Raw genomic sequence first — 25,349 nt, forward strand, 5'->3', positions numbered from 1 at the left:
CTACATGACTCAGATAATCGACATCCCTGCCCACTTGTTTAGTGCTCTAAAGTCATATGGGCCAATTCATTCCATGAGGTGTAGTTCTAGCAGCTTTATTTTTTTTAGAAGTTAAAGAGCATCCATGACTGAGAGACCCACAGAACGTCAGTAAAATAAACAATATTGTACTGAGGAGACAAGACCTACAGGTAGGGTGACCAGACAGCAAATGTGAAAAATCGGGACGGGGGTGGAGGGTAATAGGAGCCTATCTAAGAAAAAGACCCAAAAATTGGGACTGTCCCTATAAAATCGGGATATCTGGTCACCTTACCTACAGGGAATGGGAGAAGTGAGGCTGCTGAAGGTAGTCTGATCAGTGGTGGCTCATTCAGTGTCTACCCATCACCATCATTTCTATTGCCCTGGGACTGGTGTTTCTCCCTTCAAGTAAAGAGTTTGGAACTACAGCTGGTGCTGCTTCATGCTGTGATTCTGTGGTAGGCATTGGCCAAAGGACTTAGCTTGGCACATGCACTGCCCTCCTGCTATTTACTGCCTTTGGTGTTTGAATTTACCAGACTATGCATTCCGGCATGTTCCCAATCATAGTGCATAACATGATAGCATGCTAAATTCAGACACAGAGGGCAGCCATCTGTGCCAGTCTCCAACCTCTGCCAAATCCCCATCTGCTGTGCCTTTTTGAGTACTTATTTCTTGCACTCTTAAATATTTTTCGATTAAATACACACAGCTGTGTACCTGGGCAGTGGTTCAGGGTAGGTGACATCCAAAGCCGCAGCCTTGATAACACCAGTCTGAAGAGCTTCCACCAATGCATCTTGGTCTACTACTGGACCTGGGTTGAAATAACAGTGTACTTTCTTAATGCCATGTACAGATAATGTCAGGATAAAGAGAAACAAACAAAGGGAAAACTTCATTATTTGCTAATTTAGAAAAGAGATTTTAAATACTTAAAATTAAATACAAACAGATTTACAGCTCAAACACAAGAACTCTTGTTTAAGTGGTTAACACAATATTATTTAACATTTATATCATGTTCTTCCTCCTCAGAGTTCTTTGGAAACAATAACCAATCCTCCAAACATCCCAATGAAGTGGGCAAATGTTAGCCATTTTACACAAAACAAACAGTTAACATTTTCAAATTGTTAATTTGCTCTTACATTGGGAGACATGTAGAGAGAGCCAGAATTTGAGGCACTAATTTTAAACAAAGCAATGAGATAAGTTTGCCATGTAAATACAGAAGATGAGTGGTGTTATGGTTAAGAGTCATGGACCAGAGTCAGGAAATTCTAAATTCTGGTTACTACAGCAACTGTAACTCTATCCCCATGGCACATACATATATAACAGTTTGTTTTACTGTATATAGTTAGCTGTCTATATACATCTATAGGATTACATTGCATAAATTTAAATACTGTAATATATTTCAGAAACTTCACTGTAAAAAGCTGCTAAGGTTTCTAGGTCAGAACACTGTCACCACATCATTTATAATACCCAAGCACTTAAAAGTAAGGAAATGAGTAGATAAGAACATAATACATTGTATACTGCCCGGTTCATAAGAATTGTATACATTAATCAACTCATATGCTTCATTGAGGACTACACACATGCTACATTTGCATATTTGAATCTACTGTGAATTATCAGGGTGTAAAAGAGCACCTGACAATCTTTTTTTTTTTTTTTTTCTTTTTAAGGCAGAACATTTTCAGTCACTTCAAAGAAAAAAACAAAATAAGCCAAATGAAGTTTTATCAAACTTTTGAAAAAATTCTACCCCGGGAGAGGGCGGGAGGAGAGAGAGAGAAACATCCAGACAGCCGTTACTTAAGGTCATGGTAGCTTCAATCCTAGCAGCAGTGTCATGCACCATTCCAGTTAGTTATTACAGCTTCCCTAGCCAGCCACCACCCTCAAATGGACAGTACCATCCCAGTTCCCAACATCTCTGCTCCTCCTCATTCCCCAACACACACAAACCAAAAGTTCTTCATTTGAACTAGGGTGACCAGATGAGAGGAAGAAAATATCGGGACACGGGGGGAGGAGGAGGGGAGGAGCAAAAGAAAAAAAAAAAGCAGAGTGCAAGGAGTACCGCGAAATATCAGGACTAATTGCATCCCGACCAAAGATCGATTGGGACGTGGGACAAACGCCTAACTATCAGGATGGTCCCGATTTTATCGGGACGTCTGGTCACCCTAATTTGAACCCAGTCAGCCCCCTGGAGATGGAGGGCGGGGGAGAAGCCTCTAGGAGTGTAGGCCCAAAGTTCGAACTCAGGCTCAAGCTTAACCCACCTGTCTACACACAAATCAGGTTAACCCATGGCTCAGATCCAAGGTCCCGGGACCCCATTGGGGTGGAGGGTCTGAGCCTGAGTGAAGCCATGAACCATTGGTCAAGCCCTATTGCTTTGCAGTATAGACGCAATCCCACTGGACTCGTGCTCTGGGAGTCTGCCAAAAGTATCCCACAGTCTCACAGGATGACTTTCTTGATCTTCTGGACAGTCAAGTTTGGTGAACAGTCAAGTTTTCCTACACTGCACCACAAACAAAGGGCTAGAACAGCCACATTTTGGGAGGGTGCGAGGAAGTTTCGGATATGGGCGGTTGGACTTGGAACCATATAATGCAGTGTAGACGCTGGAGCCCCAGGTTGAGCCCCAGAGTTCAACAATTCTTAACCTGGAGTTACCAATCAATGTAAATTCTCAAGCCCTAAGTTAACAAACCCAGGTTCTACTAACTCAAGTTCTGCGAGGCCTGGGCTTATATTGCAGTGTAGAAATACCCTCAAGAAACTGGGAGTCCTTGGTACACCAGTTATACTGCCCAGTGCAATTTGGTACTACACTCTGGAAGACAGGGGTTGTGCAATAGGACTATTACACTGTACCCTACCTCTGCTGATGTTAATGAGAGTAGCAGTGGGTTTCATCAGCTCTAACTCCTTCTTCCCAAATAGTTTATGTGTCTGTGGTGTCAAGCTCACGACCAGCATCACGAAATCTGACTGCTGGAGCAAGTCTTCTATCTTTGTACAATAAATGGCACCAACAGCCTGTTCTTCTTCCTCAGTTCTGATGAGAAATAAGAATCATGTTGCGTTAGAGGCAGTCTTGGTCATGGAAATGTTACATTTCTACCTTATGTTACTCCCAATGGTACTTTACTTTCCTAGTTTGTAGTTTGGGAACTATCTCCCCGGGATCACTGGTAACCAAACTAACCAGTGATGCGGTTTCAGAGAGTGCACAGTCGCAAAAGGGGAATGGATTTGACAGCCATTTGTATGCTTAATTTCCTCTGAAAGGTGAAACTTGTGGAAAAGCAGAGGTAAAGGAAGTCTGTCTCCTAGGTTTGTTTTCAGTGGCACGTGTGCATTGAGTGGTCCTGATCTCTTGACCATCCTTCAATAAGGCTCTTTTTATGAAGCATGGAAGTGGCAAAAGAGTTCCTTGGGCAAGTAGGACTGTTCAGTGATGCTCCATGATTCAGATATAGAGATACTTTTAGTTTAAACTTTTTACAATGCAGAACTATTATATGACTATCAATCCTAATCTTAATAAACTTCCCAGTTGTAGTTTGGGAACTAAAGGATAGCTTTTCATAAGCACCTGTGAAAGTCAGGCTCACAAGTCCCATTGACTTTCAGTGGGATTTGTGCTCCTAAATCCACTAGGTGCTTTTGGAAAAACTTCTCCTTACACTGGTGAGTGAAGATGAATGAAGAACTAAAGAGTCAGATAAAAATATATGCTACAAAAAGACATTCTTGAGCAGGGACAAAACCCTGTAACTGCGGTGTCACGGTTGATCACGTGTTTTTTCTAACATATAGATTAAATTTCTCCTGCTGCTTAAGTCAACAACCAGAATGCAAATGAGATAGGAGTTGAACAAAACTGCACTAAAGTTTTCAGGATGTTTATTTGGGTCTCACCCAGCACAAACATATACTACTTGAATAGCTAGATACACATTTTACCCTTTGATAAAAATAAAATTTTAAAGGTACTTCAGAATAATAATTTTCACTTCTATTGCATCTTCCATCCAAGGATCCCAAATTGCTTTACAAACAAGAATTAAGCTTCACAACAACCTGGGTAAGTAAATTGTGCTACCAATTAGGATTCTAAGTTAATGGTGACCTGCAGAGGAAATTAAAAAATGGGTCTGTGCCTTTTTTGGCTCTTTATGATATATAAAAGAAGGCCTACAAGGTGGGTTCCCCCCCCGGGTAATTTTTTCTGCTTGGTTTTTTTACTTTAGAAATATTAGGAATGTCACACATGGTCATCTCTGGTTTTGTTGAAAGACTTAAATGTGTGTTGTGCATTCTCATCCTGTAGCTAAAGGGGCAAAAGTGCTGAATTTGAATGACAAAGACCTCCTTCCTCCCATGTGTTACTCAGGCATTTGAGCTAAAGAGTGGTTTCAGAGTAGCAGCCGTGTTAGTCTGTATCCGCAAAAAGAACAGGAGTACTTGTGGCACCTTAGAAACTAACAAATTTATTAGAGCATAAGCTTTTGAGTTAGAGTGTTACAAAGAAAGGGTGAAATCCTGACCCCACTAAAATCAATAGCAAAATTCTCACTGATGTCAATGGGACAAGGATTTCACCGAAAGAGTTTTAAACAGACTGACTAAAAATGTAATCACCTCTCAGTTATTTAGCTTTCCTTTTCTTGAAATGCCATAATCCTCCTATTTCTCCAGTCATCCACAGAATTTCAGGGAAATAAGACCAGAATTTCCAATTAAAAAAAATCAGCATAAAAAAATTGGAAAAAAACTTTCAGGTCCCTCTTTTAATTCTGCTGGCCACCTCTGCAGCAAGCTACCAACAAAGCCAAGATTTAAAAAAATGCCTAAGTCCACATTTAGGTGTTTAAACATGGTTTTAGGAGCCTGACTTAAGGCAATCAATCATTTTGAAAATCTTGGCCTCTCCCCCTTACATCGCAATTCTTTGCTATAATCACAGGATCATCTGTTCTCTCTAAATGAAAATACCACAATTACACACTTCCTAGAAAAGGGTGGGGATGTTTTTAAAAAATTAACTACTGGTATATAATTATAAAGAAGTGAAAAATATATTCTGCTTTAATGGGGATCAAATTTATTTTTACCTCCGGTTCCTGTTGTGATACAGAATTTTCATTTCAAAAGCTTTGGCCCTCAGTGCAACCTTATACCCAATTCTGCCCATTCCAATGATACCAAGAGTAGCCCCATTGACTTCATCTCCCAGCCAGTCAGCAGCAAAACACACAGTGTCTGGGGAAACTGCAATCTGACAGCCTGAAATGAAAAATACTGAATGAGAAATTGATTGGTTTCAAGATAGTGCAACAAAATGCTAGAATGTGGCCTTTAGGCATTACTGCAACATAAATGTTAAATAATAATTATTAAGAATAGAAAGACACTGTTTTAATGGGCTTTGTTTTTTTTTTTTTTTCTCCCCTTCCCAGTATCCTATTTGAATCTTGAAAATATCAGCTTTCCCTGTTGTGTTGGGAACCTGTACCCTGCCCCACTGATTCTCCAGTTTATACAGAAAGACTGTTGCCCCTTAGGAAGTCTCTCCCAGACTTTGACCTGCATAGGCCCTTGCCAAAAAAGTACTACACAGACGCGGCGGTAGTAGAAATCATTTCTTGCTTTGTTTAAGTTTGTTAGCATATGTATTGTGCTGTTAAAGCCATTTAAAGAATGAATGCCCTCCCTAGCCACGCTCTGCTCCTTTAAGGAGCAGAGCACAGCCCCCCACCCCACCCCCAGAGGGAGGGGGCTAGCCCCAAGTCTTTCCAGTACCCTGTGCCTGCAAAAAATCTCTTGCTGGTACTGCATACTGGAGGGTACCACCCTACTTGCACTCCATTCTACAGCCCTGGTCAGAATACTATAGTAATAATGCAGGGTTTGTTGTTATTAATGGAGAATAATATTGGATGTTTGTTATTTAAAACAAGGACAGCTTATCATGTTCACCTCTCCTGGCATTTCCTGGAAAGGAAACTTATTTTCTCTGAGAGCATTTATCAGTAATTTACCTAAAGAATCCTAGATTATCAATTAACCCCTAATTCTGGTTATAGAGTAAACTAAAATTATCTTTATTTGCAGAACACAGAAAATAATGACTGTCACACCTGCTGATTGCTAGCCTGCCAACAGGGCAAGAGGATCTTATTACTAAAATCCGCCTTCTCAGACATTCCCAACTCTCCCAAATCGTAAGCTGTGCATTGTGAAGCCTGTAGTGCAACTAGCCGTGCCTAAAAATAAAATCTCAACTGTGCTAGACTCACAGCTGCCATGTTTTGTGCAGTTCCATGTGATATAAGGGAGAACAAGTCACTGATCTCCCCCTCATGGTCTCTCTGCTCCCCATGCAGTGGAAGCAGGACTCAGGGGCAGGAGCGTGTCTCCCTGGAACCCCTAAGAAACTGGCGGGAGGGTTGGGAAACAGAGGTGGCTAAAGGGAGCCAGGTTAATGGGGGAGAGGGAGTTTGACCAGGAAAGATCCTGGTGTAGCTTGAAGGTTGCTGGGGAATGAGGGGGGAATTGGTGGGGTAAACTGGAAAGGAAGCTCAGAGAGGACGAGACCTTGCAGGAGCTTCCCAAATTCTGCCCCTGATTCCATTAGCCTCCCCAGTTCTGCCCCTGTCCAGTCCAGCCTCTTTTCTATGTGAATGTTAGAACAGCACTGCCTAGCCATGTTTTGGGCACAGGGCCATTAATTATTCTGAGCTCCGTCTGCAGGCGCTGAACAAAAATGTGGCAGGTTCACGTGATAACCATGGTAATTTTTTTGTTTGTGTGATGAAGTGGTGGATTTTTAAACCAAACGTAATATTTATGGCTCTGGAGGAAGGTTTGCTATTGTATGACAATAGTTTTAAGGGAGGTCAAAGTTCAAGGTTTAAAACTAATGGCCCAGATTTTCATAATTGATTAGTGACTTTGCCTGCCTAACTTGAGACACTTTAAAGGGGCCTGATTTTCAGAGAGTGGTGAGTATGTGCTGTATGTATCAGGCTCTTTAAAATTTCTCATGTAGCGTACCCAGAATCACTAGTTACTTTTAGTCAATAACACTATATTGCCACCACATCATGAAATAAATCCCTTATCACCAAACATTGGAAAACTTAAAATATTGTCAAGTGTTGAAAATACATTGTGGGGAAAGGGCATGAAATCTATGTCTGCACTTTGTCTGGAGATGGAAATCCAGGTTCTAGTGTGACTAGTGAGCCCTGCCCATACACTGGGATCACTTAAACAGAACCCGGTGACATTTTCCTCAAAGATTTTTCCACATAGTTTCAACTGGATAATGTGTTATAAACATATAGACAATCTGCCAAACTAGCCCTCCCTATTAAAGACTCTGAGGTTTTAGTATTTCAGATGCATCTGATGAAGTGGGCTGTAGCCCACAAAAGCTTATGGTCAAATAAATTTGTTAGTCTCTAAGGTGTCACAAGTACTTCTGTTCTTTTTGCAGATACAGACTAACACGGCTGCTACTCTGAAACCTGTTTAAATGCTCTTGTTCATCATCCAAATACATTTTCTGGGATTTAAACATTCACAGTTTATTACAATAGGAATAGTTCCAGGAAAATTCAAGTTAGCAGGAGATACACATAAGATTTAAATGTTACCTTCCACCAGTCTTCTAGCAGATGCCAGCAGCAAAGCCATTCCGGTGTCTGCTGTGGAGCTGGAAACAGCATGTGGAGCATTAGCCATTTTCACTCCAAAGCTAGAGATTAGTTTCAGATCCAAGTGATCCATTCCTACACCTGAATTTGCAATCACCTTCAAGTCAGGCAGGCTCTCGAGGAGTTCCCGGTCAATGATTGGTTTGTGCCACCACAAATAAATAGCTTGGACCTTTTTGCGCCAATGTTTTTTGTTTTTGAGAAATTCCTTCATGGTGATAAGGTGAAAGTGTTTCTTCAAGAATTCCATATGAGCTTCCAGCACACCACGTACACCGCCCACCTCATTAACCAAAAGCACAGGCAGCTCTCGCTGTTCCATGATCTGCAAGAGGAAAGAAAACAAATATTGCTAAATAATGTCAAAACATTTTCAAGAACCATTCAGCAGGATCTGCATCTTTGCTTTCCCGAATTGTGACAGCTGCAGAAAAAGAACTTGTATACAAAATACTTGGATGGTAGGATAAACAAACCAGGTCAATTCAATGGCTCTTTTTTTTGAATAATCTATTAACTGTATACAAAAATGCAACATTCACAAAACTAAATCTGAACAAATTCTGTTCCTTCTGGGCTTTAGGCTGTCACAGCACAGCTATAATGCTCTTGACACAATGTCCAAATTCATTCATGGTGGATGTTTTAGTTTCAGGCCATTCAGAGAGCATTTAATTTAAAAAACAAACAAACAAACAAAAACTTGAGTCTAAATAATTCACATCTGACTGGACCAAATGTGATTCCTGTAAATAGTATTCAGATCATACTCCTGGACTTTGAACATTGGATTTACCAAATACTTTTTAAACGCTTCACTGCTGAGGTTATTTGCAGCTACCTGTGCTGAAGAAATGTGAGAGAAACAAGTAGGGTTACCATATTTCAGCAAGCAAAAAAGAGGACGGGAGGAGCCCCGCCCCTGTCCTGCCCTAGCCCCGCCCCTGCCCCACCCACTTCTCACCCCCCTCAGAACCCCCAACCCTCCCCCCCGCTCCTTGTCCCCTGACTGCACTCTCCTGGGACCCCTGCCCCTAACTGCCCCCCAGGACTTTACCCCCTACCTAAGCCTCCCTGCCTCTTGTCCCCTGACTGCCCCCTCCTGGGACCCCTTCTCCTAACTGCCCTCCAGAACCCCACCCCCTACCTAAGCCTCCCTGTTCCTTATCCCCTAACTGCCCCTTCCTAAGACCCCCCTCCCTAACTGCCCTCCAGGACCCTACCCCCTACCCATACCCTGACTGCCCAAAACCTTATCCACACACCTCCCAGAAAGCCCCCCCCCGAACTTCCGCCCCCCCGTCTCTTGACTGCCCCCTCCAGAAACTCCCTGCCCCGTCTCCGACCCCCTGGCTGCCTTGTCGTTAGCCTTCGGTTCGCCTAAGGTCTCTCTGTGAGCTTGCTCAGGAACTGTCTGAGCCGTTCTCCGGCACGCTGGGCAGCAGTGGGGGAGGAGCTCCAGACTGCTGGAGGTGAATGCAGGGAGGGAGGGAGGGAGTGAGCTCTGCTGCAGGGGGAGGAGGGACTCTCTCTCGCTGTCGGAGCCCCATGTAAGTGGCACCATCCGGCTGCCCTGTTAGCCACACGTGCTCTGCATGGGGGGGGGGGGGGGGGGGGGGAAAGTCCGGACATTAACAAATTCCCCCCAGATGTTATTTTTAGTTCAAAAATCCGGACATGTCCGGGGGAATCCGGACGAATGGTAACCCTAAAACAAGTTACTAACCTTTCATAACTGCTGTGCTTTGAGATATGTTGCATGTGTCCATTCCATTCTTGGTTGTGCGAATGCACTGTGCACAGTCACTGGAAACTTTTCAGTCAGAGGTACCCAGAGACAACTCATGCCTGCTGATAGTGTGTGTGTGTGTGGAGGGGGCATGCTCCGTGTGAGCATGCTCTGTAAATCTGGGGGGGGGCACATGCACATGCGTGAGGGCCTGATCCAGCCATCAGTGAAGTCAATTGGAATCATTCCAGTGACTTCAATGAGTACAGGATTAGGCCATGACAGAGCAGACCCCATCAGGCCTAGTGTCTCTAGGGGTGCTAAGAGATATAACTCTGAACTGTCCCCCATTTCCAGAGACATCACCCATTTTAGTCCCAAAGTTACTTCCATTCCACACAATTTGGCAGCCCCTCACTTTTATTTTTGAAAATTATTTATCTCAGTAATAAAGGATCAGGACAAAGAGATTATTAAAAAGAGTCATTTTAAGTTGTCTGCGTGACTATCTGTTGTCTGTCCCTCATTTCAGGTCTCTCTCACACATTACATCTAGATTTGGATCCTGGCAGATTGAGATATATGCTACTAAGAATCAGAGCCTGTAATCCTCAATGGATTCTGACCACTCCATGCCAGACGCACGGGGAGTAAGGGGACATTCCCAGCTCCTAATATGTGAAAATATGACCCTACAAAATAAAATATTATACAAACAGTTTAACAGAATAGATTAGCAAGCATACATTTAGAACATTTCTTAGAAGGCTATAATCTAAATAATTCAGATCTTTGTTGATTAAAGGAGATTCCCTGTAAATAATACATAGAACTTCTTTTTGGACTATGGGCACGGGAGTTAAAAAGTTACTTTGTTACTGAAGTTGCAGAGCACGCGCAGTCCTTAAGGAAAAACCCTGTATGATTTTGATATGCCAGCGCTCCGCAGCTATTTTGTCTCCCCATACCCAATCAGCTGATCATGCATTTTAATATAATGACAATAAGTGGATCAGATCAAGAAAATAAAGTAACTAAATGAACAAAGTAATCATGTTAGTACAGTGAAAGGGTCCTTCTTTATTAGATACATCCAGCCTATTCCTAGGTGCAACTGCTGTCAAAGTCTTTTGAACTCTGCCAGCCCACATTGTTGCAAACCCTATGCTCTAATATGGTGAACAGATGTCCTGATTTTATAGGGACAGTCCTGATATTTGGGGCTTTTTCTTATACAGGTACCTATTACCCCCCACCTCCTATCCTGATTTTTCACACTTTCTATCTGGTCACCCTATGCTCTAGCCACATGCAGACATTACAGTTCTTAAAGCATCATGCACCACAGACTCCTAATCAGGGTAAGTTAGATCCATCATCCAGAATAAAGTCTCTTCATTCTCTATCTTCAGTATGAAAGAGAAAACTGCTGAATTACACTTTTTGTTCTTAGTGCATGAGCCTTCCTTCATTACAACACATTGCTCATCAAAATCACACTTATATCTCTATTTATTTTAGAAGTACTTTCAGGGCTGGCCTTACCATGAGGCAAACTGAGGCAGTCGCCTCAGGTGCCAGACTGTGGGGGGCGCCACTAGGACCCAGAGTGTAGAAAATTGTCTGCTGCTGGTGCATATGTATTCTCTCTGCTCTAGATGCACAGAGGTGGTGGAGTGCTGTGCTGGAGGAAGGAGGGCACAAGAGACATGGCAGGCAGGAGAAAAGGTGAGAGGGAATAACAAAAAGCTGCAGGGAGAGAGAGGAGGAGCCTCTTATGTATCTCTCTAGCACCCCCAGGAGCCTGGACTGATTAACACCAGCTTCTCAGGAAGCTTCCTGTTTCCTGCTGCTTCCCTGAACCCACTTGAGGAGAACAGGCAGTCAACTGAAGTAGTAGGATCCAGTTAGGCCCTTAAGACGCTGATATCTTCCCTCACTCAGGCCCAGCTACCAGCCTGTTTATTTGTCCCCTTCAACTGAGTGTTGAGAGCCACTATAGCTGGCACAGAACAGCAGTCATGAGTGAAAGAAGAAAATGCCCCTCTGGGGCAGCATTCAGAAAAAACAAAAACAAAGGAAGCTTTTCTATCTAAACAGGAAGGAGCTCTCCTGAGAAACATAGACACAAATGTTCACGGGTGAGCCTTCTGGCCCCAGTGAGGATGTGAGTGGTGAGGAGATGCCTGATCTTCCAGTTAGTCAGAGTGCAGGTTACCTAGCAGCTACTGTAGCATCCATATCTCCATCTCAAATGGATGTAACCGTGCACATTCATGAAGAAAAGTGTAGATCAGAGAAGAGTGTGGTGGAGGCGCAAGAAACAGCTGCTGCTGAGTTTAGTTCCTTAAGTCTAGATGATCCAGGACTGTGGACCCACTTGAGAAGTAGCCTGAGGGACTTCCTTGTACTGCAACAGAGGGTCCTGTGTCACCTTTAAGACTAACAGAAGTATTGGGAGCATAAGCTTTCGTAGGTAAGAACCTCACTTCTTCAGATGCAAGAGGTGACACAGGACTCTCTGTTGCTTTTTACAGATTCAGACTAACACGGTTACCCCTCTGATACTTGACTTCCTTGTACTGCATGGGCCACAGCAAGTGAAAAACTTCATGTTCCCCAATGACAATGAAAATAGACGTTTCCATACAACACCCAGAATGCTGCATACTGTTTTTGTTGCAAACTCTTCCAGTCTAATGTTCCAGCCACATTGGGTTCTACAGGAACGAAGGACTGGAAAAATCTGGCTAGAAATTTGGCATGCCATGAGAAGGCAGCAAATCACACACCAGAGCTCAAAACCCTGGGTTTAGCAGGCCAATGCGCAAACCACTGAGCTAACCCTCCCCCCAAAGCTATTTTCCCACCCATTCAAGAATACAAGAGTCACCGAAGAAGAAGCCATTTGGATTACGAGGCATGGGATAATCCCCTTAAAGACCCCAAACAACAATTCAAAGTTGAATTCTTTAACCAGGTGCTAGATTGTGCAATACAGTCAGTTGAAGACCATTTCATGCAGTTCAAGGAACACAGCAGTATATTTGGGATGTTGTATGATATTCCAAAACTCCTCACTATAACTGAAGAAGACCTACACCAGCAATGCAGGGCACGAGAGAGTGTTGACACATGATGACATGTGCGATATTGATGCGAGTGATTTAGGTGATGAACTGAAAGCCCTTTCAAGATACATTTCAGCAGGATCAACTCCAAAGGCTGTTCTGGAATATATGTGCACAAATAAGATGACCACCCTCTTTCCAAATGCTTTTGTTGCTCCGCACATACTTCTAACACTTCCTGCAACAGTTGACAGTGGAGAACGCAGCTTCTCCAAGCTGAAGTTAATAAAAACACAGGAGAGGATGGTCAGCCTTGCAACCATCTCAACAGAGCATGAGTTGGCCTGGCCCGACTGTGGACCTTCAGGAAGCAGTTCAAATCTTTGCAACCAAGAAGGCACGGAAAGCACCACTTTGATTATTCAAACAGATACAAATGCCAGTGTTTACTATGCGGACAAGAAAAGTTACATTTGCTGTTTAGGCTTTTGAAAGTTGTGTGACTTAAAATTTTTGAACAAGGCATTTTAAGTTGTTAGTTCTCCTTCATTGGGGTAGGTATCAGAGCAGTACCATGAGAGGAGTAGAACAGGAAGAAGGCAGAATTGTGACCTTTCAAAGTTTTGGCCCAAGTGAGGGGGCATGGGGGAGTCATTTGAGCTCCCTGCCTCAAGTGCCAAAATGTTGTGGGCCGGCCCTGAGTATTTCTCTATGTTCATAAGCAGAAGTAAGAAAAGCTATTTGTGCAGAGGCTGACTCTTAACACAGTGCACATACGCTGGGTATGTCTACACTGCAACTGGGACAGCACGTGTAAGCGAGCATATCTGAGCTAGCTCTCATTGAGCTAGCTCGCTAAAAATAGCCGAGTAGCGGCAGCAGCACAAGCTAGCTGCCCGAGTATGTACCTGTGGGCCCAGGAGTACGTACCTATGGTCCCATTCTGATGCCTGTGCTGCTGCAGCTACACTACTATTTTTAGCGAGCTAGCTTGATCAAAGCTAGCTCTGGTATGCCTACATGTGCTGCAATTGCACCTCCTGATTGCAGTGTAGACATATACCCACAATGGTCCAGTTCACTGTTCCCCTGCACTTCGGGGCGTCGCTTACATAAGAGCAAAGTGAGTGCCAAATGCTTCTCCTTTCTGATTTGGCAGTGCCTTACAACCACTTCATACTGGTGTATAAAGAGCTCCACAAGAATTGGAGAAATACTGACTGGGGCAACTCAAAGTACATAAAGTTAAGCTTGTGCATAAACTATTTGCTGGATCAAAGTCACTTATTGTGGGGCTACTTGAGACTATTTTGAGGTAAAGTAGTGGCAGAATGGAGAGAGATATACTGAACAACTTCTTTGCTTTCTGTTTGTGATAGAGGCTGAATGAGACACTAACATATATGACAAATATTTGCTAAATACCAATGAAGAAAAGGTTTTAAAAACATCAGATAAATACTATGAGCAATAGTATACAATATCAGCGGTATTATATGTCTGAACTGTTGACTGACTACAGTCTTGGAGTAAGAACTGTCTCTCTCTGTTTTGTTAGCACCAAGCACATTGAGCACTTAAATAATATTAATGTCAATAAATTAAAAATATTCAGGGGCAGTTTATGCAGGGTAGAAGATTCCCCCTGATACTAACCTTGGTTTGGGGAGCACTTACTCCTGCTTCGCCAGTGCTGTTTGGACCAGTCCAGTAGCTCCACCTGGGATCCATATTCCTCTTTGTCCAGTGATGCACACGACAAACAGCTGGATGAATAAGTCTACCAGCCAACCTTGGGCAGCCAATGGTCAAGTGATTAGCTTCTAGCAAACCAAATGCTTGAACTCTAAACAGAATCTTTCAGTTGTCCACTCTAGTGTGTTAAAAGTAAACTTGCCAAGTAAGTTTCTAGCCCTCAAAGCTACAGAAAAAAGCTTGAAAACATGACCGCTAAAAGCTGAAGCACCACAATGCAAATCAAAATAATCAAACATTTATTTTTTAAAATTTCATTGTTTTTAAGATAATCTTATGATTGTGTGTGTGTGTGTGTGTGTGTGTGTGGCGGGGGGGACTGGCTCTCAATTTTTGAATGAATAGGGTTAGCAATACTGCATCTAGAGTTTTAACAGGCTCACAATATAACAGAAGTTTTTGTATTCAGTGAAGTAAACCTGCAGAATTCCTAACGGCTCTGCTTTCTACTGAAGTAAGTAAAGTTATCCAGAACAAATCTCTTCCACTGACATTCTTTAAACGAAAACTGATTATATTACTAATAAATAACCTGGTAGTTTCTATTGCTTTCTTCCTGAGGCTGATCCTGGTATAACTGTGTTGTACCACTTCTGGCAGTTGCAATAGCTTAAACACAAAATCCCGTTATACAGCTACGTCCAGATTTCTGCAGCACACACATGGACACACAATCATATGATGTAATCCTTAATACAAGGTCCCATAGCTGTCCTTACTCTGCCTGAATCCACCCCCACATAGCTAATGCATTATAGTACATATTCTTCCTGGGTAAATTTCAGTTGGCAGCAGCTGAGTACACTCACATGACTGTGAGCACTGCCAGCCATCTCTGCCAGGTCCACCCTCTATCAGAGTCTATGGACACTTCAGCAGGAATTGCCACATAGAGTGACAATATCTGCCAGTCTCTAACTCATTGTCTTTGGCTTTCTGTGCAGCCTTCCTAAACAATGTCATCTTCCTCCTCCCTGCTTCTGAAACTGAATTCTATAGGGAGGTGAATAATAGAGGATGTTGTTGTAATGTTTTTAGTTCTCTGTGAGTGGCTACACACAGTCTTGTGGCAATGGAATCTAATTCAGAATCCATCCACTATTGTAGAACTGTGCTCCAAAATCTAAGTTTTCTTACTTAAAAAAATGCTTGTTGCCCTAATGGTTGCAAAGATAACCTTCTGAGTATGAACATAATGTAAATTAATGTAGTGAGATCATGCCTGTACTGGTTTTGGATTCACCCAGTTATTCTTCTGCTTATTGCACCATGCTGATGATGCCTGTTTTGTTATTTTTGGCTCTTGCGCTAACCATGGTACTATCTCATATGGCTTCTAGCTTGACGTATGTGAAAGCACATAATTTGAGAATCGACACAGGAAGTGTGGTAATTACATTTGTAAGCAGAGTCAGGATGAGCTCTACCCTGACATCTGGAGGGAATGGGAGAACAGGAACTGAAAACCCTGGGAGGGCACATAATATTTGCACTTGGCCCTTTAAAAAGTGGGTAGAGGGATGCAGGAGTCTTTTATGGTGCTTTAATGGGGTCCCTAATGGCCTCATTGAGAGGTAGGGTCACTCTGGAAGGACCTGCTGTCACCAAAATATCAACCAGGCAGTATGCGGAGTCTTTTGCTTCCTCCACCTGTTATGCTCAGGCCAAAGGCAACTCTCTTTAACAATTCTTGATGGGCCTTATAGTCATCTGGGGAAGGCAAAATGCCCCTTGCTGAGACTGCCTCATCATGGGAAGAGGAAGAGAAGGCAAGCACTGGCTAGGGTTGCTTCTCTCTTTCTTGACCCACAGGGTTCTGCTCTTGATGTTGGTACTGGAGTCATGAATGGGTGCTGCCCAGTGAGTAGGTCTCTCTGAGGCCACCGGATAGGAGTGTCCAGTATACAATCTGGTAACTGGGGTAAAACCCCATGGATTCCAAAAACACCAGTGGACAGGTATAAGCCCCCAGTGACCTCCTGGCTAATCACTCCTGTGGAGGGGTCCATGGTAAGGTGGTGGTGACTTGAGTAGGGGTAATGAGAGTGCCTCCAAGGACAGGAGAGGTAGGATATTTTTCAATTCACCTAATACAATATATTTTTCAATTTACCTCATACAAGTACTGTAGTGCAATCTCTTTATTATAAAAGTGCAACTTACAAATGTAGGGTTTTTTTTACGTATCTGCACTCAAAAACAAAACAATGTAAAACTTTAGCGCCTACAAGTCAAAGCATGAAGGGGCATAAGAATGTTTAGCATATCTGGCTTGTAAATACCTTTCAACCCCAGCTACAACAGTGCCATGCGAACACCTGTTCTCACTCTCAGGTGACATTGTAAATAAGAAGCGGGCAGCATTGTCTCCCGTAAATGTAAACAAACTAGTTTGTTTTAGCTATTGGCTGAACAGAAGTAGGATTGAGTGGACTTGTATGAGGTGAATTGAAAAATACTTTTTTTTTTTTTACAGTGCAAATATTTGTAACAAAAAATAATATAAAGCGAGCACTGTACATCTTGTATTCTATATTGTAACTGAAATCAATATATCTGAAAATGTAGAAAAACACCCTAAAATATTTATAATAAATGTAAATTGGTTTTCTATTATTGTTTGTTCGTGCGATGAAAACTGCGATTCATCACAACTATTTTTTGATCTAAGTTAATTTGTTTTGCGTTAACCATATCAATTCACTGTGATTAATTGACAACTCTAAATAAAATACAAGAGTACACAGTCCACTCAGAGCACTGGCAAAAGCGAAATGAGCAGTTCCAGCAACCACCACGGGCACTAAGAAAGACCTGAGGGGGCTCAGGCTGAGCCCTCTAGACTGGCGCCACCAGTGTGCAGCAGAAGAGGGTGCTCCAGCTGCCCCAACGAGTACCACTGAGATAAAAGTTTCTTGGATTGTGCACAGGGCACAGACACACCCAAGAGTGGAATGCACATGTGCATACCCAGAGCAACCTGTATAACTAGGTGCCTAGGCAAATATTTTTAAACATTGGGCATCTAAAGTTAGGGGCCTAAATAAAAGTGGCCTGATTTTAAGAGGTGCTGAGCATCTGCAGCTCTGTGACAGCAGTGTGTTTGCAGCACTTCTGGAAAAAATGAGATTTACATTAATAATAGATTGGACTTTTCACTGGATTTTTGTAAAGGGAGAAACCCCAGTGTCACAAGCTATTGTTATTGGTCATCCTTCAACATGATTAGTAAGCCTTTAACATTTGGATCTTCAGTGAGTCATACAAATATTAACTCATTAGCTACTAAATAGTCTGTGTACTATGCTAAATCTTTATTTTACAATCCTTCCAAGAAGCCTTGGAAAACTTTAGTCCTCCTGCCCTGCTCACGTTGCTCAGTAATGGGAAGGACTCCTGGCTTTACTAAGCACATGGAGGCAATAAGACATTTCTTGCCTTCTCTGCATGTGTTCTTTGTTCCTACTCAGGAAATGGATTCTAAGAAGGAGTAGGACTTTGGGTTGGACTCAGTGCTCAATTAGATTTTTACTTCAAGCTGTGGCAAGCTGTGGCTGCCACTGATTTCAGTGGCAGATATAGTTTTGTTTCTTGGCTCTGTCAAGATAAAAGTACCCTTTTTTGTGTACAAGCTGCTGTGAGAACACTGTCACTTTCACATTTAAGACCCCTGAGAAAAATAGAACATAACGTTTGAATTATTGGATCTGCTTTGGTTTACCAATGTTGAGAGTGCAAAGTTCTCAGGATGAAACAAGATATGGTGTGAAATTTCAGATCAAGAATCAACGTGAGGGAGTCAGCCTTGTTGGGTGCCTTGATATCAAGATGCAATGCTGCTGTGCTGGCCCAAAAGTATTTTGGAGTGAAGTCAAATTTCTGCAGAGAATTCATGCTCAATCCATCCTTGACATGCCTGTGACATTACACCCCATAATCTTTATGGAAATATGCTTAGGATATGGATATTGCATAACTGATATGTTTTATGCAAGATGGGTCTTATAAGGTGTCATCGGAAATATATAATTTACTGAATGTGATTATCCAATTTGTATGTATGTATCATTTCTGTATTTAAAGTTAAGAATATCGACTATGCAACCATTACAATTGTGTGTATATTTCGGAGACGCCCACCAGACAACAGGCCATCAGCTTTGATGGGCAATTAGGAAGAAACAGTAAGACTTCAGAGTTACTAATCTCTCTCCTTCCTGAGAGGTGTCCTGGGACATGGCTGTGACACTACTAGATCAGGTGGTCCTGTCGCCTGGTACTAAACACCATCTTGGACCTATAGTAATTTTCCACTAAAAGGAGGGGGTGGTCAAGACTGGGAAACAAGATTCCTGCCTTATGTAAAGCTTATTTAAGGTTGGGGAGTAAGACAAACAGGAGTCTCCCTTCCCACCCAAGAAGAAAGACTGCTGAAAATACCTGAAGGGACAAAGGAACTAAGATAAGGGGAAGGCAAGGGCTGAGTCCAGACTGAGACAGAGGAGTCTAGTCTGTAAAGAGAAATAACTGGAAGTCTAAGCTACAGAAATTCTGCTTTCTTCCTAAGATAACATTTAGGGTGAGAAATTACATTTTGTAACCTGTTTCTTTAGTGAATTAAGCCTAGTTTGCGTGTTTTGTTTTATTTGTTCAGTAATCCGCTTTGTTCTGTTTGCTATCACTTAAAATTTACCTTTTGTAGTTAATAAACGTTTTTCTTGTTTATAACCTAACCCAGTTTGTGTAATTCATATCTGGGGAGGGGGCAAGAAGCTGTGTCTATTTCGCTTCACACTGAGGGAGAGGGCAAATTTTTATGAGCTTGTGCTGTGCAGATTTTTCTATTCAGCACAAGACAATATTATTTTAGGTTTATTCCCCAAAGAGGGTGTGCACATAAGTGCTGGGTGAAGCCTCTCACATAAAGCTGACTTCAGTCTGTATCTGCAGTTGAGTGTGGCCTTACCTGTGTGTGTGTGTGTGTGTGCTGCCAGAGACCAGAGAGCCTAATTCAGCAAAACAGGCTAGCCGAGCTAGTGAAATCCTAGTACATCTGGTGGCATCCCGGAGGTGGGGGGGTCCAACCCGTCACAATGCCCAAGAGCATTTCATGAAATCCTCAGGAACTATATTTACTTTTAATGATCATACCTAGTGTTGAATTTTACGTTGATATAATGAAAAATATAAAGCTCCTCTTTTGGTCAATATTACCTCTGATTTTCTTATGTTATTCTGAAGACCATAAGGAGCAGCTAGTATGCCCCCCTCCCCTGCATTAGGATGCAGTAAGTGTTAGGATAAGTATGCAGTGTGTATTTGGTGAAAGAGTAGATTGAAAACGTCAGAGACTTATCTGCAACTGCTCAGCTAAGAGCCTTTGAACAACTGACTTTATTAGTCAAATTATCACATGACTGGAGAGCAATTATACAAAATAGCCACTAGGGGTGGCAGCATAAATGTGACAGCAGTTGTAGGAACATGTTCACTTGTCATTATTAACCATTGATTGCACTGCAAAGTTACTGTATGATTCAGTAGAATAAAGTCCTTTCACAGACATGACACTGTGTATTTATGTTCTCTGACATGTCACTGAGGGATCACTTCACTAGGAATGGGGAGACCATTGAGAACAGCCTGTATATTTGTTACTGCTTCTTCTGTCATCATACGGGTGGCTTGGACTGTAGCAGTTCCAATGTGAGGAGTTATGATAATGTTCTTTAATTTTAATAATGGATGATCTCTGCAAGAAAAAGAAAGGACAGAATAATTAGAGGTGAATTTTACATTGCTACTGCCATGTTCACTCTAACAGAAAAGGGCCAAGCCCTAGGGCAGCAGTAACTCTGGCAAAGTCTTGCAAGTGTGGAAGGGTACCATGATGCACGGAGGGTTGCACAGAGCAGCGGGGAGCAAAACTGCCCACCACTTCTCCTGCATGGGTCTTCATGTCAGTCAGCCTGCTACAGAGCTGCAATACATGAGAATAAGGGGCTAATTTGTCAGTTGCTTGCGCATAACAGCCTGAAGATTTGACCTCAAGCAGCTTACAGGAATTTGTAGATGACAGATATTGACATTGCAAGCATATTTTTGCTCTTTCTAATGTGCATGCACACAGACTTTAAAAATTTGGACATAAGCAACTGGCCCATGGCCCTTGAGAGAGTCAGGAACAGAACTAGGAATGGAACTCAGGAGTTCCTGGCGCCTAGTCTTGTACCCAGTAAACCAGAACACATCTCTCCCACAAAAATATGCAAACACCTATGTAAAATGTGATTTGGATTTGAAGATCGTGTTTAACATATTCCCAGAATTTTGAAGAGATGCTGAAGAATTTAAGAATGTTTTCCAGTATTAATTTGTAATGCAAACAATTTCTGATAAATAGAAAACAGTTTTCTACCTTGGCAGAGGTTCAGGGTATGTCACATCCAAAGCTGCAGCCTTAATAATCCCATTTTGGAGAGCTTCCACCAATGCATCATGATCAACTACTGCACCTGCAGTAAAATGATAGTGTCTTATTGGTACAGAGGAAAACTAATCTCCAGGTAAATTCAATATCTTTAACTGAGAGGAAAGGTCTCATAATGCAATTTAAAATACTATTGGATTTATATCTCATTATAAAAACAAGGCTGCCTTCTAGTAATGGTTAACCAAACAAAGCAAAGAATGAATTTTTTTTTATTAGCAAGACAGCATGGTCCAGTGGACAGAGCACTGGATTGGGATTTGGGAGACTTGGTTCTATTCCTGGTTATGCCACTGACCTACTCTGTGATCTTAGGTGAGTCACTTTACCTCTCTGCGCCTCTATATCTTCTTCACTACTTTACCTAGTTGTCTACTGAGACTGAAATCTCTTTGGGACAGGAACTGTCTCTTACAGATTTATATAGCTTTGAAGACCAGAAGGGACCACAGGAATCATCTGGTCTGACCTCCCACAAAATGTTTCACCTTATTTCCGAGTCTGAATTTGTCTAGCTTCACTTCCAGCCATTCCATTCTCTGCTAGTTTGAAGAGCTCATTATCACATTTTTTTCCCCTCATGTAGGTATTTATAGAGTGTAATCAAGCCACCTCTTAACCTTCTCTTTGTTAAGGTAAACAGTTTGAGCTACTTGAGTCTACCACTCTAAGGCATGTTTTCTAATCCTTTAATCATTCTCGTGGCTCTTCTCTGAAAACTCTCCAATTTATCAGCTTCCTTCTTGAATTGTGGATACTAGAACTGGACACAGTATTCCAGCAGCGGTTGCGTCAATACAGAGATAAAGTAACCTCTCTACTCCTCCTGGAGCTTCCCATTTATGTCTCTAGGACCACATTAGCCCTTTTGCCACAGAGTGGCACAGGGAGCTCATGTGCATGGCGCTAAGCCCATGTAAGAGAATCAGAGTTCTCCACACATGGGATCTGCCGTACTCTACATCTCCCCAATTGCCCCAACAAAAGGTGCTGAAGGCACCTTTCCCTGACCCAGTCTAAACTCTCCGGGTTTTCTTCTCTGCATCCCACAGTCCCTTTTCCCTGCGGCTCTTGCACAGAAGCTGTGAGAGCGAAGGGGTCACTCTCATGAATTTATGTGGTACCAAAAGGGCTCCAGCCTCAGTTAGGGCGCTACACGTTACTGTAATACAAATTATAATGACACAATTTAGTACAGAAATTCTACTGTACTAGATAACACTCTCAGTGGGCAGTGGGCTGCCCTGGCGTTCAGTTCATCATGAAGATATTTGTACATTTTCCTTAGATGAAATAACCCTGAGTTAAAATCAGAGATGCTGGACACTCACTGAGCCCCCACAACTCCTGTTGAGAGTAGGGTTGCCAACCCTTCAGGATTGTCCTGGAGTCTTCAGGAATTAAAAATTAATCTTTAATAAAAGATTATGTCTTGTGTTGAAACCTTCAGGAATATGTCCAACCAAAATTGGCAACCCTAGTTGAGAGGCATAACAGCAAGGGTTGCCCCTTAAGGCCTGGAGGCCTGAGGCCAGCTAATCCTGATTACTAAAAGAAATGCTGTAGCCCATCTGTGCAGCATTGATAGCCTTGATGGGGCCTGATGGCGGACAGCTGAGTCACTGGAACTGGCGGAGCGAAGGGACCAGGGCCCTCCACTTTTAAAACTGGGAGAGCCAGGACCCCCACTTTTTAACAAAAGAAACATAAGCACAGAATTTATGTCCCCCGCAGATTTTTTCCCTCCACAAAATAATAGATTCTGCTGGGGAGACGCTGCAATTACACTGTTTGCCCACCAGAGGCTCAGCCACAAGAAAGGGCTGCTGGCTCACCCCTGGAACAGCCAGCCATGGAGAGACAGGGGCACTTTACAAAAGATTGAGCTCAGTCTTTTATAAAGGGCAGTAGGAAGCTGCAAAGAGAAGAAGTTCAGGAAAGTGGAGAGAGTGAGAAAGGTTGCTGCAGGGGAAAACTCTAACACTATGGAAGTTTGGAGGCTAGAAGCAAGGGAACTGGAAGCTCTTGTGAGGAAACCTGGATGGGGTTTGGGCCTAAAGGCCAGCGACAGAAGGCTGAGCTCTAGCTAGGAAGAGCTGGAAGGTGGGTTGTGAGAAGAAGAGCTCTGGCTGTTAGAAAAGACACCAAAGCTAAATATGGACTCTTGTATGGTGATGGACTGTATATGGGACCCTAAGGTTCCATACACACTATTTGTGTGATTAAACTGGCCCCAGGCAGGGGTGATGGTAACTCAGAGAGAAGCCTGTGTGCAGTCCTTCAGGGGACCTGAAGGGCAGGAAACAGAAGCAGGGTATTGCGGGTGGTGTCTGGCCATGAAGGAATGCTCAGGAGGCAGCCAACCCTGTGATAAGAGGTCAAGGGGAGCTGTGGATGTTCAGCACTAATCAGCATTTGGTCTAGAATTCATTATTTATTATTAGTTAAGTGCCAGCTATCCTGTATCCTGAACAAAACATGGAGGAAGTCACAGACCTGGGCTGAGAGAGCTTCTTGATGCAAATAGACAACATTCAACTCCACCTTAACTATAAAACCGCAACCAGTGCTTCCATAACACCCTACCTCTGCTGATGTTAATGAGAGTAGCAGTGGGTTTCATCAGCTCTAACTCCCGTTTCCCAATGAATTTGTGTGTCTGAGGTGTCAGGTTCACGACCAGTATCACAAAGTCAGATTGCTGGAGCAAGTCTTCCATCTTTTCACAGTAGCGGGCACCAACAGCCTGTTCCTCCTCTTCTTTTCTGAGGCAAAAAGACCAGAATTATCTTTTATTGGTAAAAAAGAAAACCACTTGCTGCTGCTGCTACTACTCCATCTCCATGGAGGATGGAAAGAGTGCATAGTTGCTACGAACCACTGCCTCTGCTGTTACAGAAATATAAAATAGGGAACAGTGGCATAAAAAGAACTGGGTGACTCCTACAATCCTATTTGGATTGGCCTTCAGTGAGGACTCTGGTGGGGAGTGGGAGTGAGAGAGGTGAATACATTAATCCTAGGGGCGTTGAGGGAGGAATAAAAAGAAATGACATTTCATTGAGAGCACTACTAAGCATGTTACTATATTGATTATACTTATTTCCGAGTAGAATTTCAGTGAAAAAACAGGAATAGAAGCAGATCAGTGACCCCTTCTGTGTTTGCTAGTGGAAAATATGCTTTGTTCATGAACATGTTCTCATGAGGACTTATGTGGCCTCTTAAGGGAGAGTGTATAATGCCATGTGAGAGGATAGCAGATGAGCCATTTCTTGAAACGATTAGAACTGTTCAGTGGTGCTATAAGAACTTACCATGTTAAAGTGTGCTCAAAACTCAATTAAGTGACACACAAATAAACATACTTTTAATTTATATATTTTAACATCAAGAATTATTTGAACTATGCTGTGACCATCAATCATTTTCTCTCTCATTACCCAGCTATAAGGCAAAAAAACAGAGCTCCTTACTCAGTTTATACATGGGCCTTGTTAATGGGAATTTTGCCTGTGTAAGTACACGCTGAGTAAGGAGTTCAGGATTTGGCACACAGATTGGAAATAGCTGCAGGGTACACAATATACAAGTGATATGCAATATATACTGGCTAGCATGTGTATGTGACACTGCCTTCTCTGAATGGAAAGTCAGAACTTCTCAAATAGACGGGATTATCACCCTCTACGTCTACTTGAACCTGTTTTAGTGTAGGGGGCTGGAGTAGAATACTAGATGATCCCTTCAGGTCCCTTCAAGCCCTATGTTTCTATGATTCTAGTGGCTGATTAGAAGGTTTAAACTCTACAGCTTGTGAAGATCCTCCTTTAGCTGAAATGGGAGTGCTGTGTTCATGGAGCTGAAACTCTTCAGTTCTTTCTGATGCTGCCTGTGTGCAGTTCAACCATGAGGTCTTTTTATGGTCTAGGATTCATTACAGGTGGTAAAACAGACACTGAACGAAGACAATTTGAGAGGTCACTGCAGACAAGAACATTAGCCTCTGGAGTTGAAGACTGCTATAGCTTAAAGAATTTCAATGTTACCTTTTATATCATATTTTCTGGTTCTGACATGCATTTTGCTCATTTCTGCTGCTGCAACATGGGAGTAACAATGAAAGTTTATTTATCCATAAAAACAGCAAGGAAGTTTGCAAGTTTTCTTTTCTTTTAACAAAATTGGGGCAACCCCCACCAGAATGGGCAGGGGTGGAAGTGAGGGGAACCCACTTTGTCAAGGAACTATGTATTGCTGACCCTTTCTCTCCTGATATAGATATTTAAATAGTGCTTAAAAATCATGTTGAATATATGATACTAACCTGTTCCATTGTTCTTGGCCAAAATTTTCAAACTTGGCTGCCAAAAGTTAGGCACTTAAATTCATATTTAAGCATGTAAATAAATAAGTGACCTGATTTTCAAAAGTGCTGACTACTCACAGCTCCCTCTGAAATCAACTGGAACTGTGGTTGCTCAGGACATTTGAAAATCAGAGCGCTCATTTAAGTATCT

General features: G+C 42.5%; 1 protein-coding gene across 7 annotated transcripts in view; it reads right to left on the bottom strand.

The window, feature by feature from the left end:
• LOC117873278 (probable 2-ketogluconate reductase) overlaps positions 1-25,349 on the bottom strand; it is a 32,780-nt gene that overhangs the window by 2,342 nt on the left and 5,089 nt on the right. The window contains exons 1-5 of one of the 7 annotated variants that reach the window (XM_034762473.1): positions 14,241-15,158; positions 7,725-8,109; positions 5,178-5,349; positions 2,937-3,115; positions 748-844 (exon numbers count right to left, since the gene is read on the bottom strand). In XM_034762473.1, the coding sequence (XP_034618364.1) occupies positions 748-844; positions 2,937-3,115; positions 5,178-5,349; positions 7,725-8,109; positions 14,241-14,315 (908 nt within the window). In that variant the 5' untranslated portion in view covers positions 14,316-15,158. Of the gene's footprint in view, positions 1-747; positions 845-2,936; positions 3,116-5,177; positions 5,350-7,724; positions 8,110-9,510; positions 11,069-14,240; positions 15,161-19,696; positions 20,092-20,757; positions 20,855-23,415; positions 23,595-25,349 lie in introns of those variants that run through there. The other 6 variants (XM_034762468.1, XM_034762471.1, XM_034762467.1 and 3 more) reach the window with 6 other exon arrangements.

Source organism: Trachemys scripta, chromosome 2 (assembly GCF_013100865.1).
Source record: "Trachemys scripta elegans isolate TJP31775 chromosome 2, CAS_Tse_1.0, whole genome shotgun sequence".
Classification (NCBI taxonomy): Eukaryota; Metazoa; Chordata; order Testudines; family Emydidae; genus Trachemys; species Trachemys scripta.